Here is a 13,073-nt window from a genome sequence, read left to right as displayed (position 1 = left end):
AATAATAATTTTAAAAACTACATCATTATTATAAAGACACAAAAAGAATATAGATATGACGTCTAAAATTACTCATCTATCTTATGAGTTATGGCGTTTAATTTGTTAAATAAAGCACAAGCAAATCATGATCAAATGAGTGGTAGGGATCATCCTGGCAAAGTCATAGCAGATCCAAAAAGGCCACACGGCCCACACCCAATGGCCTATGCAAACCAAATCAGATACACGTGAGAAACCCTAGTTTTGCCTGTGAAAGAACAATCTAGCCATAGCCGTTGAGGCCAACACTTGAGCCATTAACGACGGTTATTGTTCATCTGTGACAATGCCGGGCGGGAAGATCACATTTCAATTCTTTGCAAGCTTTCCAACACAGTCAACAACTATATATATTTTCAAGAAACTACTATCCATTACAATCTCCAGTTATCTGATCGTCTGAACTTGCACCAAGAGGAGGGAAAGGCAGCTAATGGACAAGGAAAATTAAGGGAGTATGTACTAATAAGCGTATCACTTTCATGTTTGGTGCACTGAAAAATCCAGTTGCACGTAACTTCAATTGATTAACTTGAAGCCCTGACATGAGGGAAGAGAAGTCACACTGTTCATCTGGTGATGCCCGCAGGGAAAACACAGACAACAAGACTAAAGAGATATATACAAGAAGATCTTCAGCCACCATTATCATTCCTCTACATGTTGAAAATTGCTTTCTCTTCCTGATAGTAGTTACTTATCCAGCCTTCAATCAACTTGATTTCAATCGCCCTCTGCTCCAGCAACCAATCAGGATCATCTGAGCTTGAAGCACGTAAATCGATATGATGGGCTCCTGACAAATAAATAATAAAAGGAACGCATTGCTTTAGCAAAATAATATTGTTTCTATGGTTTAGCTGCTTTACTTGCTCCAACTAATAAAAAATAAATCATTTAAATTATTCGCTTGTAGTGACCTTTAGCTGATAATAGCATCATATTGCAGGATTGCATAGTCCACACTAGTATAAACACACACATACAGACACTGATGTAGCCAGCCAAAGATAAGGGAAAAACAAGATTAAAGATCAAAGTAATTCCAAAATATGGTCTAGGATGTTTTAGTTACTACTGAGTCCTAGTAGTAAGTTTCCATTGGTTAGAAATTACTGATTTGGTTTTAATTAAGTTTTATTAGAGTAGGAATAATCTAAAAATATTGATATTTGTCACAATAGGCTGTAAAAGAAGCCCATTATTAGTCTTGTTTTATGTTTTGGGTCTTATTTGTATTTTGTTTTAGTCAGTTCCTACTTGGTTTAATAGTTCTTTTTCTTTTTCATTTACAAATCTTAGTCCGTGTAGGAAAATGATTGGGATAGCCTAATAGAGGCTTTTATGTATTCTGTCAAGACAGAGATTGAGTCTAAGGTCTGATTACCTTCTTCTTCCTAGGGGCGATTGCTTAGGAAACCAAGATGTGATTGCCCAGGGTCTATTTTTCTTTTTTCTCCTCAATTCACTGTTTTAATACAAAACAGCCATCAAATCCGTTTAAGATCTTTTATTCTTATTATTATTTATAATCAACCATCCCTAACCTTATATATCAAACCAATCCAAGAAGCCTTCAACAACTTATCAAAAAACCTAATCTAGTGTCGAATTCCAAAGATCCTGCACCACACATGCACACTCGGAATAGTGAATTTAACCGATAGCAGTACCTTATAGCAAGGGATGTCATGTAACAAGTTTTAACATTCTAGTGATCACTTCTTTAAAACTTCTTAGAAATTGAAGCAGGGAGATTCTATCACGTTTCCAAAAGAAATAACAGCACTGACATTATATGGTGTCCAACATTAAATTGGTGAGCCTACTTGCTAGGCCATACCTAGGCTTGGCAAAATGGGTCGGTGGGTCAACCCGTCGGGTTAGCGTGTCAACTCGTTTAGCTAATCTAGTAAAAAATGTGTCATAAACGTGTCGTAAACATGTCATAAACGGGTTGGCGGGTCAAAAACGGGTTGGAGGGCCATAAACGGGTTGACGAGTCATAAACATGTCATAGCATAAACCCAAACCCTATATATTCGTGTCGGATTCGCGAGTTGTATCAAAATTACCAACCCTAGCCATACCAATGCATAGAATCACAATGTTAATTCTAATACAACAATGCAGTTGAGGGCTGGCGGCTACAGATTACCAAAAGACCATACTCCTGTCTGTGGTAAAATCCACTCCGCAAAAGTAATCTCTGGAGGGTTAAAATCGTTCAAAATGAAAATTTTAATTTTAATTTTTTTTTTAAAAAAAAAAATTAAAAAAAACAGTTCACAAGACACATAGACATAATACAGAACAGTAAGCTAATGTGTAAACAACTCAGTCCAATCAAGCTGAACAAAGATTCATAATCAAGTAGCTATGGCTCATTAGTATGATGGTCTGGCTCAATTGCTTTAGGGCTTTAGACTGTAAACCATTTGAAATTTTCTAAAACATCTCAGGCCAATTAAAGCTAAACACAAAAAATAAAAAATAAAAAAAATGAGGCGGGTATGGTCCTGGAGTAAGGGTAGTAGGTTCCATTGGTTCAGGTGGCAGACTAATGAAGGTATCACCTAACCATTAGCTAAATATGTTCAGCAATGTTCTCTTAGTGCGTTCTAGATTACTTCATATGAATTTCCTTAAAATGAAAATATTAAGATGGAAATATAAAAACCAAGGTTAAATTAGAGGAATTTCATAAGACAGACTTGGTACTCAACTCACACTGACGTCACTCGTATTTAAGGGGCTATAAGAAAAGGAAGATTTTGAGTCAAAAGGACATTAAGTAGTCCTACATAAGTGAAATGTGGTCAAATACAATCAGTGAGGGAGATGGCTTTGATGATTGATTGGTTGGAGTATCCACGATATCTTTAGAAGTAACAAAAAAAGAAAATCATACTAAACGACCTGAAATTCGACCCTTTGAGTTGTGGGCAACCTATCAGGCTCCTATTGAGCCACATGTTGGAACTCGACAACATTGGGATGGCTAGGCCAGTAGATTCAAATTCTTATAAATTATCTATATTAATATATCTTTTGACACCCACTACTTGAATAGGATCAACCAACCACGGTATTTTTGGGAAAAAAAGCCAGGTAGGGTTTTAGATAAATTCTTATCCATCCAAGATTGTAGATTAAAAGCAAATAAGATGGGTGCCTTAAGCCCTCATGTCCTGTTATTATGATGGATTTGATAAAAAAAAATCAATTTCAACCCACCAAATAGTCCTTCTCACAAATAAAAGTGAAGCACATCATGGTTGATCTAAGAACAGAAGATGTAATCACACAAAACATTACCTTCTTTAGTAACAAGAGCAACAATAGTTTCAGATACATTCTGCAGGACACTGCAAAAGATGTCATGTTCAATGATCAGAATTGAGATATTAAATTTTTAACAACACTAGGCAATGATATATGCTGAATGTAGAAGTACCTGCCACCACTCCAGGGATCCAACAGGCCATTTGAGAAAATGATGTTACTTCCAAACTTTTTCAGGGCGGTCTTGATATCCTTCACAACGAAATCCAAAAGATCAGATTTCTAATATAGCATTTGAGAAGTAAAACCCTTCTTGATATTACGTAAGTGAGGGCTAAAAGGCATCATCCATGGAATGGACCATGCTGTTGCAAAAAGTTACTGGTTTCCTGAAATTTCTGCATTTGATTTGAACACATGAAATTGCCCATAAAATCCACTAAGATAAATATGTTACGTAACCCAACAAGAAAATTTTTACTACCAACCAAAAGAAAAGGAAGTACGGAAGAGAAAAAAAGACCACTATGAACAGAGTCAGCAACTAAAAAATGTAGGCTGTCACTCTTTAGAGAAAAGATTTCTATGCAATTTGATTTAAACATACGATAGCAATACATTTGTAATGCGTGACACGTACATGTCCACCAAACACCGTTGTAATCCATCTAGGCCTGGGATTCACCCTGAAATCCTTCCAGCATTCCTCTTGAAAGGAAGAGAAATTATAGTCATATGTTGGAAACATGCTCGCATCCTTGCTACTAGACATTGGCATAACCATCTCGGTGCATGCCTATATTATGAAAAATATAAAGAGGAAGCATGTAAATAAACAACAAAAAATTTGATAAGTTATTTATCAACAACCATCATTTAGAATAATACAATGACATAAAAAAGTACTTGGGAACTCTAGACCTGCCAGTTCCAACCATCCATGCCATGAGGATCATCATCCAATTGAAAGCAGTCCACGCCTCCAGTATAGTTGTAATAGATGCTTACTCCTTCAAATATGCGCTCCAGAATGCTATAACCAGAAGGAGAACCATCAATCTTTCTGCAAACCTACAAGAAGATTCAAATGATATCTTAATTTGTAACAAAATTGAAAGCACTCCAGAAATTTAAACAATATCACTCAAAATCGACATCTTGAATATTGCAGGGGCGAGCTAGACTCTTAGTATAAGATACTTTAGTTATGGAACAAATTGGTGGCAACTAACAGATATAAAAGGACTTTAATTTAGACTAGGAGATTCTCCGCGTGTGTGCAAACCGTGATAGATTTTTCAAATTCTTTCATAAACTCAACTAACCTCTCTTATTGGATGTCCAGGCAACGGCATCAAAAAGTCAGAACTATAAGGGTAGTTCACCATTGCCAAATAACTATAAGCAGACTCCAACCAATTTCTCAGCTCTTCTGTGCTTTTTAACGTGCTGTCAATTGCCTCATATCAGTTAAGACCCAATAACCCAAACTGGAAAAATACACTACTTGTGTTCAGTCATCATTAGCTCATACAGAAATAGGGCATTCTTTTTCCTTACCGACATAAGCCGAACGTTTTAGTCAGTTGCAGAAGGCCATCATTTTTCTGACCCTCGGATGTTATCACATCCCACGACTCCTTTATAGTGTTAAAACAGCTGGTACTTTCACGCTATTGAAGAAAGTGATCATGTTATAATGCAGCGCATATACATGTAATGAATACTATAACATGGGATGAAAGTAAACCACGAAGATCAACACACCTTGAAAGCATTGGAAACAATGTCATAAAATGTTTCGGGAGGCACAATGTCTTCAAACTGAAGAATCGGTGCCGAAGAAGCAAGCGCACCCACAGCAACATGTGGATACTTGAGCCTCATCCATGCCGCTAACACTAATTCCAATATATATATATGCCATTAGTCAATTAACCAATGCTAACAAAAAAAGAAATGGAAACATAATGAGCGCGAACACTTACTTCCACCGTAGGATCCACCGAATAACACGACAGGAGAAGCCTCGGCGGACAAATTTCGCTTCAGTTCCCTAAGCAACACCGCGAAATCGGCGAGGGCTTGTTCGGCCGTGAGATAGGATAACGTAGTGGCGTTCTTGTACGCCTCATCTCTACTTCCATACGGCATAGACTCGCCATAGTATCGGTGCTGCCAATCAATCAAATAGTTTCAAGCTATACGTGTTTTCCAATAACAGGAGCAAAAGAAAAAAAAAGACTTACTTCAGGAAAAACGACCATGGCGCCGAAGCGAGGAGCGATTTCCCAGACGAAGCCGGTATTAGCGGCGAACCACTCGATGTCGCCCTCATTGCCGCAATAGAGGAAGATGGGGCCGAGGCGTTGAGAGCCCACCCAGTGCTCGGTGTTGATGAGGTACCGCTGCGGGAATCTCGGGAGCTCCGAGAAGCTGAAGTGATCGAGTCGCTGCGAGAAGTATCGGGTTTCGTACTGGTATTTTTGTTGTTGTTGATGACGATGATTGTGATTCGGGGGTTGAGAGAATCTGCCCAGGAAGCGTGGGGCCCATCTGAAGGAGAAGGAGGAGGAGGAGGAGGAGGAGGGAGAATTTGACGGCTGTGATGCGAGCGACGGCTGAGATGAAAAAATATTGAGGATGATGATAAGAGATGAGACGAGAATTGATGGTTTGGCTTTTGTTGCCATTTCGGTGCGATTATTTTATCCTTCAGTGGTTCTGTGTTTGAATCGCAGTTGAGGCTGTTCCGTTCAGGTCGAAAGAGGGGGGAGAGGGGGACTCGGGTGCTTGAGGGAGCGTCGTAGGTAGCGTGGTCTCGAGTAATGGGATACGCAATGAGTGGGTGAAGTTTCGCGGAAGAAATTGATGTGGCGTGATTGTTGACGTCAGCGAATGACGACTTCGGTAGTTTGGCAAGTGGGATTTTTCTACGGTCTAATACTCTCCCTCCGAGGGAAAGGGACGGAGAAAAATAAAAAATTGGAATAATAACATCATTGGTCGTTGTGATGTGTCATAATTATTTTTCACTCCTTTATGGTTTAAAAAGTGCATGGAAGATCCATGTGATATGCAATAATTACGTTTTACTTCCTCGGTCGATTTTTCGTCCACCATTTTGACGGAATCTATTAGCCCTATACGTCAGCGTCACATGTCGCCAATAAGATGGCGACACGTGTCCATCTTCATAAAAAATATAAATTTATTAATAAATTTATTTTTTTATTTTTATTTTTTTAAAAAAAAACTGGCAGGCAAGGGGTGGCCGCATGCCACCCCCAGAGGCCGCCGGGGGTGGCGCGCGGCCACCCCCAAGCCATTGGGGGTGGCCCCTTGCTACCTTTTTCCTTTTTTTTTTTTTTTTTTTTTGAATTTTAATTTTTTTTTAAAAATATGTATTTTAATTTTTTTTTAATAAATTTATATTATTTTATTAAGATGGACATGTCAGCGCCACGTGTTGCCAATAAGATGGCGACACGTGGCGCTGAAGTGGCATTTAACGGAATTTGTTAAAAATTTTAACAGAATTTGACTGTAGGGATCGATTTGTAATTATTGCATATCATAGGGACCTCCCATGCACTTTTTAAACCATAGGGAGTGAAAAATAATTATAACATACCATAGGGACCAACGGTACAATTATCCCTAAAAAATTTATCAGTAAAATTTTATTTTATTTTTTTTAAGGAAAAACCCCTCAAGCTTCAAGGTAACTCCGCCCGTATAGGAAAGACTCAACGATCAACTAGTGGATCAATTACCCGTTAATTACTTGGTTATTAACTGGTTTCATAAAACCTTATAACCTATAACCGCAAATGATGTATCACCCGATTATTCAGTTGGGTTTATTTTCGATTTTTTTATTAGCGGTTAACAATTGTCTTGCTTTTACAGCACCTCTACTTTATACCCCTTTAGAAATCAACATAACTTAGACATCAGAGTGTTTTCACTGACAGCTCTCGACAAGTCCCTGTGCCTGCCCTTTGTTTGTATTGGCAACTGGCAAGTGTCTTTGACTAGGTTGCAGGAATACGGTGTCAACAATAATTTTTCTATAAAGATGTAAAATATATGGACCATTTTGTTTTTATTAAAAAAAAAAGGAGAGAAGAAGAAGAATATATAACAAGGAGGGGTGTATATGGGCGGGCGGATACTAATCGACCACATCCAACATTTGCAACTATCCACTATACGCTATCCATTATCCACACACACGGATGCAGTTAGTAGATAACTACTATCCGTATATGTGGATGTAGATAACGATTGTAGGATATGCGTGTGCGATTATTAACCGCATTTGTATGCCCTTTATATATATTATATTTAATAAATTCACCAAAACAACATCATTTTGGTATTTAATACTAAAATGATGTTGTTTTGAATTATGTATAGGTTCTGTTTACATTGGTTGTGTTGTTTTTTAGTATAACATTTGGACAAAAATGCACAAGGAATGTGAAATCTCAAAATATTAAAGCTTAAAAAAAAGAAAAAAAGAAAGAAAGAAAGCATAAGACACTAAAAACAAGCATAAATTACTTTCAAAATCGATTAAAGTATACGCTAATAAAGATCCAAAGAATGCCAAAAAAGCTCATTATCTAATATGTAAATAGTAGATAATAACTACATTTAATAACAACACGGCTACAATTATAACGTAGATGCGTATATCTAAAAGTAATATTCACATTTTATGGATGTGATTACGAATATTGCAAACAATTGTGTGTGTGTATATATATATATATGAATAATGATTCAATGCCACCTAAATATACAACTTTTCACAACCTTACCTATATGGCAAGGTGGTCCCCCACTATTTTTTGAGTTTTCTTATTTTTTAAAAATAAATTAAAGTGGGGGACCACCTTGCCACATAGACAAGGTGGTGAAAAGTTGTATATTTAGGTGGTAGTGAATCATTACTCTATATATATATATATATAGAGAGAGAGAGAAAAGTAAAATCAACTTGAATGAGGATATTCATCGCACCAGATTTTGAAGAATATATATATATATATATATATCACAAAGGATCCCTCAAAAGTGAGCCAAATATTAATATTCTGTGTGGCCATTGGATGTACCTCCCCTCGAATGAGTATTAATCCGATCCACTGGAAATTAATATGAGAAATTTTCCGTTCCGACCTAATATTCGACCAGGAAAATCAGACCATGGTACGTGGTTTGACGGTACATCTACTTCAGACATTCTGATAAAGACAATGGAGGTTTGACGAAAAAGGATATAGAATTTGTCCCGGCCACAATGCTGAGTCGGGGATTATCCGATCGTCAAATATCTTCTCCTTTTCGTGAGCTAGCTGTATTATATCTCTATTCTATATATTAATGTAAAAAGAATTCACATGAGATTAATGTGGATACCATGAGTCCACATAAATATATATATAAATTATCTACATGTTTATATTACACCATTCTAGAAGCCAAAAATAGAATAATTCTTTTTAAATAAAAAAATAACAGAATCATCCTTTTATTCCTAATAATTTGTATTTCATCTATTTCTTCACATGATCCGGTCGTTGATATTCTTAAATCACTAATTATTGTAAGGGATCGATTAATAAGAAATAAGAAATTTAATTCTTCAATTAATATTCAAACAATTATAATAATAAAACTGTTAATACCGGCCAATATATATATTAGATTTTGAGATTAGCATATATAATTAGCACATCCATTCAAATAATAAAAACTAATTAAACATCAAAAGCACGCAATATAACAAGATTCAATATTGTTGTTAAACTAATTAACTCCGATCCATGCATGCTTGCATTCACGATCAAGTATCATTAATAAAAAATCACTATTAGTAATATGGAACACAAACATATTTTAAAATTTGAAAAGATAAATGGTTGCCAACTCCAACCATGCACTTGCTCAATCCAATCACCAAGGAAGCTGCTAGCGGAGGAGGTAAGATCGAGTAGACGAGTAGTGAAAATTTGAAAAAATAAATGGTTGCCAACTCCAACCACTTGCTCAAGGTGCTGAATGCAATGAAAATGTTTTTATGAAGAGTGTACAACAATCTAATCTCAACCAAATAAAACCTTTTTTAGGAGATAATTAAGTGTAGTGTTAGATTCTCATCACCCTAATTGTGGTTTGGAAGTTGAGACAGTTGAACATGTTCTATTGAGTTGTCCTTCCATTCGATCGGGATGTTTGGGGCGGTGATGGTAAGAAAATTTTGGTTTATAAGAAACACGTACAATATATAGTACATGGGGGCCGGAGATTTTACTCATTCAAACTAAGTTATCTGAGAGGCTGTAGATTTTCTCTCAAATGAATTTACGAGAGTAAATTCAATGGAATGTGAGAAAACGGATCGAAGACATTCAAAATATAGTGCAAATGGTACTGTTCAAGAGTCTTCACCGGGAGCTAGCACTAAATGTCTATTGGATGCATGTAGGCATTAGTATCATTGCGAAGGATCATAAGGGATATATACTTGCACCAAAGAGTACAACCAAACATTCAATAATGGAGCCAATAGCAGTGGAAGCATTGGTTGCATTGTATACAGCGAAATTCAGCAGAAAGTCATACTAGCTAGATGAAGATGCATTGCGGGTTGTGAATGTTGTAAAGACAAAGGATGGAAATTGGAGTAGATTAGGAAGGCTTGTGAATGATACAAAAGGTGTTTTAACCATGTTGCAAGACTGGTAGATTAGCCACTTGAAAAGGGAAGATAGTTCTGTTGCGCGCACATGGGCTAACCACAACAGCAATTCAACAAGTTCTAAATTAAGCTTGAATTAACGAAAGCCCTAATTATATAAGATTGTATCATTAGAGCAACATGTTATCTCTTATTAATAATTACGAATGAATTATGAAGGGATTTTAAAAACAACACTCATAAACTCTCACAACCAAAACCAGATCTTTTACCATATTCAAACCTAAACTCTCGATCTCAACTCACACGTACACTTAAGACTCTCAGAATCCCAAAACTCTGATACATTTAATGTTGCTTGCACATTCTAATAAACAAACTCTCGATTAACACAAACATGCAAAGCATTATGGGCATGTTTCAACACATGCATCTTTCAGCCTCAAAAGTATTACCACACTACTCCTAATATATACAAGAGAACCTCCTTAGGCCGAAACCCTACTTGGGCCTAAGCCTCTAATTGGACCAAAGCTACCAAATTAAACCCTATACAAATAACAACCCTTAACAAAATATGTAATTGTTGGAATTTGATGCAATATACAATAATAATAATAATAATAATAATAATAATAATAATAATAATAATAATGGAAAAAAAGAAAAGAAAAGACGGGTCTTTTGCTTGGTAAAATCAATAATTTCTTCCAATTCTAAATATTACATGATAGAGATAATAGGTATAATGATAATTATGCTTGATACTTATAAGAATAATAACTTTAATTAAATCAACACAAAAATAATCCTCTCGTGTATTAGGATTTTATAGTCTATATTTCATTTTAATTAAAATAGTAGGTTTGATGATTTAAAATAATATCAAAGCAAAAGTACTAATTTTGAGTTCACACGCAAAGAAAAATGTTAATATATTAATTTTATGACTAAATTCATAATTTTTTATGAACTTAAACTTTTAGGATAAATAATAATTTAATTTATTATTATTATTATTATTATTATTTTATATATTTACTTTTTAATTATAAATATTTACTTTTCAACTATGAATATGATTAGATTAGATCACCCATACGTAAGCATGGGACAAACAACATAAAGCAGGTGCTAATGGCAAACAATAGAAAACAAATGGATTTGATCTAATCCCATATCACGAGACAGTTTAAAGATTTCTTCAACCCTCTAATCTCTATGTGTTAGATTGAACGTGGGACCAAACTTACGCGGACAGAATTTGTCTTCTCCTGCTCTTGCGTGCCGACCATTGCCTTTTTTCAATTAAGGTCGTGAGATTCAAAGAACCAGCTCCAAACCGGTCCGGCCGCCTCTCTATATATAACAGTGTGGGACAAGGAAATGAAACCCGAATTCTTAATCCCAAAGCAAGCACAAAATACATACACTTAACGTGGATCCCATTAATTTGAAGGCATTATCTTAGCCCTAGTTAGCTAGTTTGTTATTGTCTTTTGGAGAGCATTTTTAATTTTTATTAAAAATATATTGTAAAAAGTCAATGGATCCATTGACACTTTCAAAAGATTCTTTGAGAAATGAGGTTGTCCATGACTTATAAAGTTTCTAGGTCATGTATTTTTTGGCAATGTGAGACACTTTAACACATCTCCTCACGTGAGCAACTTTGACCAAACACATGTTCAACATCGAGCGGAAAAATGTCCATCTTTGTACAAAGAACTAGCTTCGATACTATGAAGAAATCTAAAATGTAATAATAAATTCAGAAATAAGAAAGAGAAAAGAACACAATAAATTACAAGTGGTTCGGCGTTAAAGACTATATTGTGCTAATTAATTTGTTTGTTTATAATACAAAAATCCATATTTATAGGGTTTAGAGTGAATAAAAAATATGAATACAATTAACACGTAAATTGATAATATTATAATATCAACCAAATATGAAAATGTTCTATTTCCTAAATTTTTATCCACAAAAGTGGTCGCAAACGATGTGTGATCATCCCATAAGATGATGACACATTTATCAAAATGATAGATTATATAAAATTGTAACACATTATTTGAAAATCAAAATTAGAAAAAAAAATATATATATATATATATTAAGATGTATAACACTTCTTTATAAAAATTCTAACATATATTTTGATGAGGTACAGTAAAAGTATGTTTTTTTAGGTATTTTATGTTTTAAAATTGTTTGTAGATGTTTTTGTTAAAAAAAAAATAAAAATTATCAAACACTCACAGCTAGCCACACATGTGAAAGTGCCACAATCAAAAATTTTGATTTGTACTTGTCACATATCGCATCAATTGAAATAGGATATGACAGACACAAATCAAAATTTGATTGTTTTATTAACATTTGACGAGCTATGAAAAGAGCCTGTAGATGGTTAGACTGCTATCTAATTTGATTGAGATTTATAATAATTACCTGGCTAAACTTTTAATATAAGATCAATATGTCATATCGAATGCGTGATTAATGAACAGTTCAAAATATAAATTGATAATTTAAAAAAAATAAATAAATAAATAAGTAAGAATGAGGATTTAACCCTTCTTTTTTCGAAAAATTCTATGTAGACTATCTCATAAATGTTGTCCAAATTGAACCGCTAATGGCTAGAGATTCAAATTCAATCTAATTTCATATTTTTAAATGCACAAATCAAAACGCAAGCTTTTTTTTTTTTTTCATTTTAATTTCAACAACCTAATTAAAGACCCTAACCAATTCCAGGTATAAGAGTCAACAATAAAGAGGAGGAGTTGAGGACTTTTAGCCAATGGTATACTTTCCAACTAACAAAATCGTTATGATTCAGTTTGACTGATAATCATTCTTTTTCTTGCCAATCAATTGAAAATCTGATGGTTAATTATGATGATTATGCTCAACTTCATGCCTACAGTTTAGGGGCTTTTAATTCAACAAACAGTGGAATTGTCCTTGATCAAGATTTTCAAACACAATCATTCATGAGATACTCCATCGATCAACTGCATCGAT

The 13,073-nt window shown here is 34.9% G+C and overlaps 1 protein-coding gene across 1 annotated transcript; it reads right to left on the bottom strand.

The window, feature by feature from the left end:
* Nucleotides 1-367: 367 nt before the first annotated feature.
* On the bottom strand, nt 368-6,144 carry LOC133851689 (uncharacterized). Its single transcript, XM_062288225.1, has 10 exons — nt 5,577-6,144; nt 5,316-5,502; nt 5,095-5,228; nt 4,888-5,000; nt 4,653-4,776; nt 4,249-4,398; nt 3,968-4,123; nt 3,500-3,579; nt 3,361-3,410; nt 368-838 (listed from the first exon to the last, which is right to left on the bottom strand). The coding sequence occupies exons 1-10, from the start codon at nt 6,018-6,020 to the stop codon at nt 699-701; spliced, it is 1,578 nt and encodes a 525-aa protein (XP_062144209.1). The 5' UTR covers nt 6,021-6,144; the 3' UTR covers nt 368-698.
* Nucleotides 6,145-13,073: the final 6,929 nt, after the last annotated feature.

This window comes from Alnus glutinosa, chromosome 12 (genome assembly GCF_958979055.1).
Source record: "Alnus glutinosa chromosome 12, dhAlnGlut1.1, whole genome shotgun sequence".
Lineage (NCBI taxonomy): Eukaryota > Viridiplantae > Streptophyta > Magnoliopsida > Fagales > Betulaceae > Alnus > Alnus glutinosa.
Note: the sequence above shows the minus strand (reverse complement) of the source record. Positions and strands in the feature narration are given on the sequence as shown.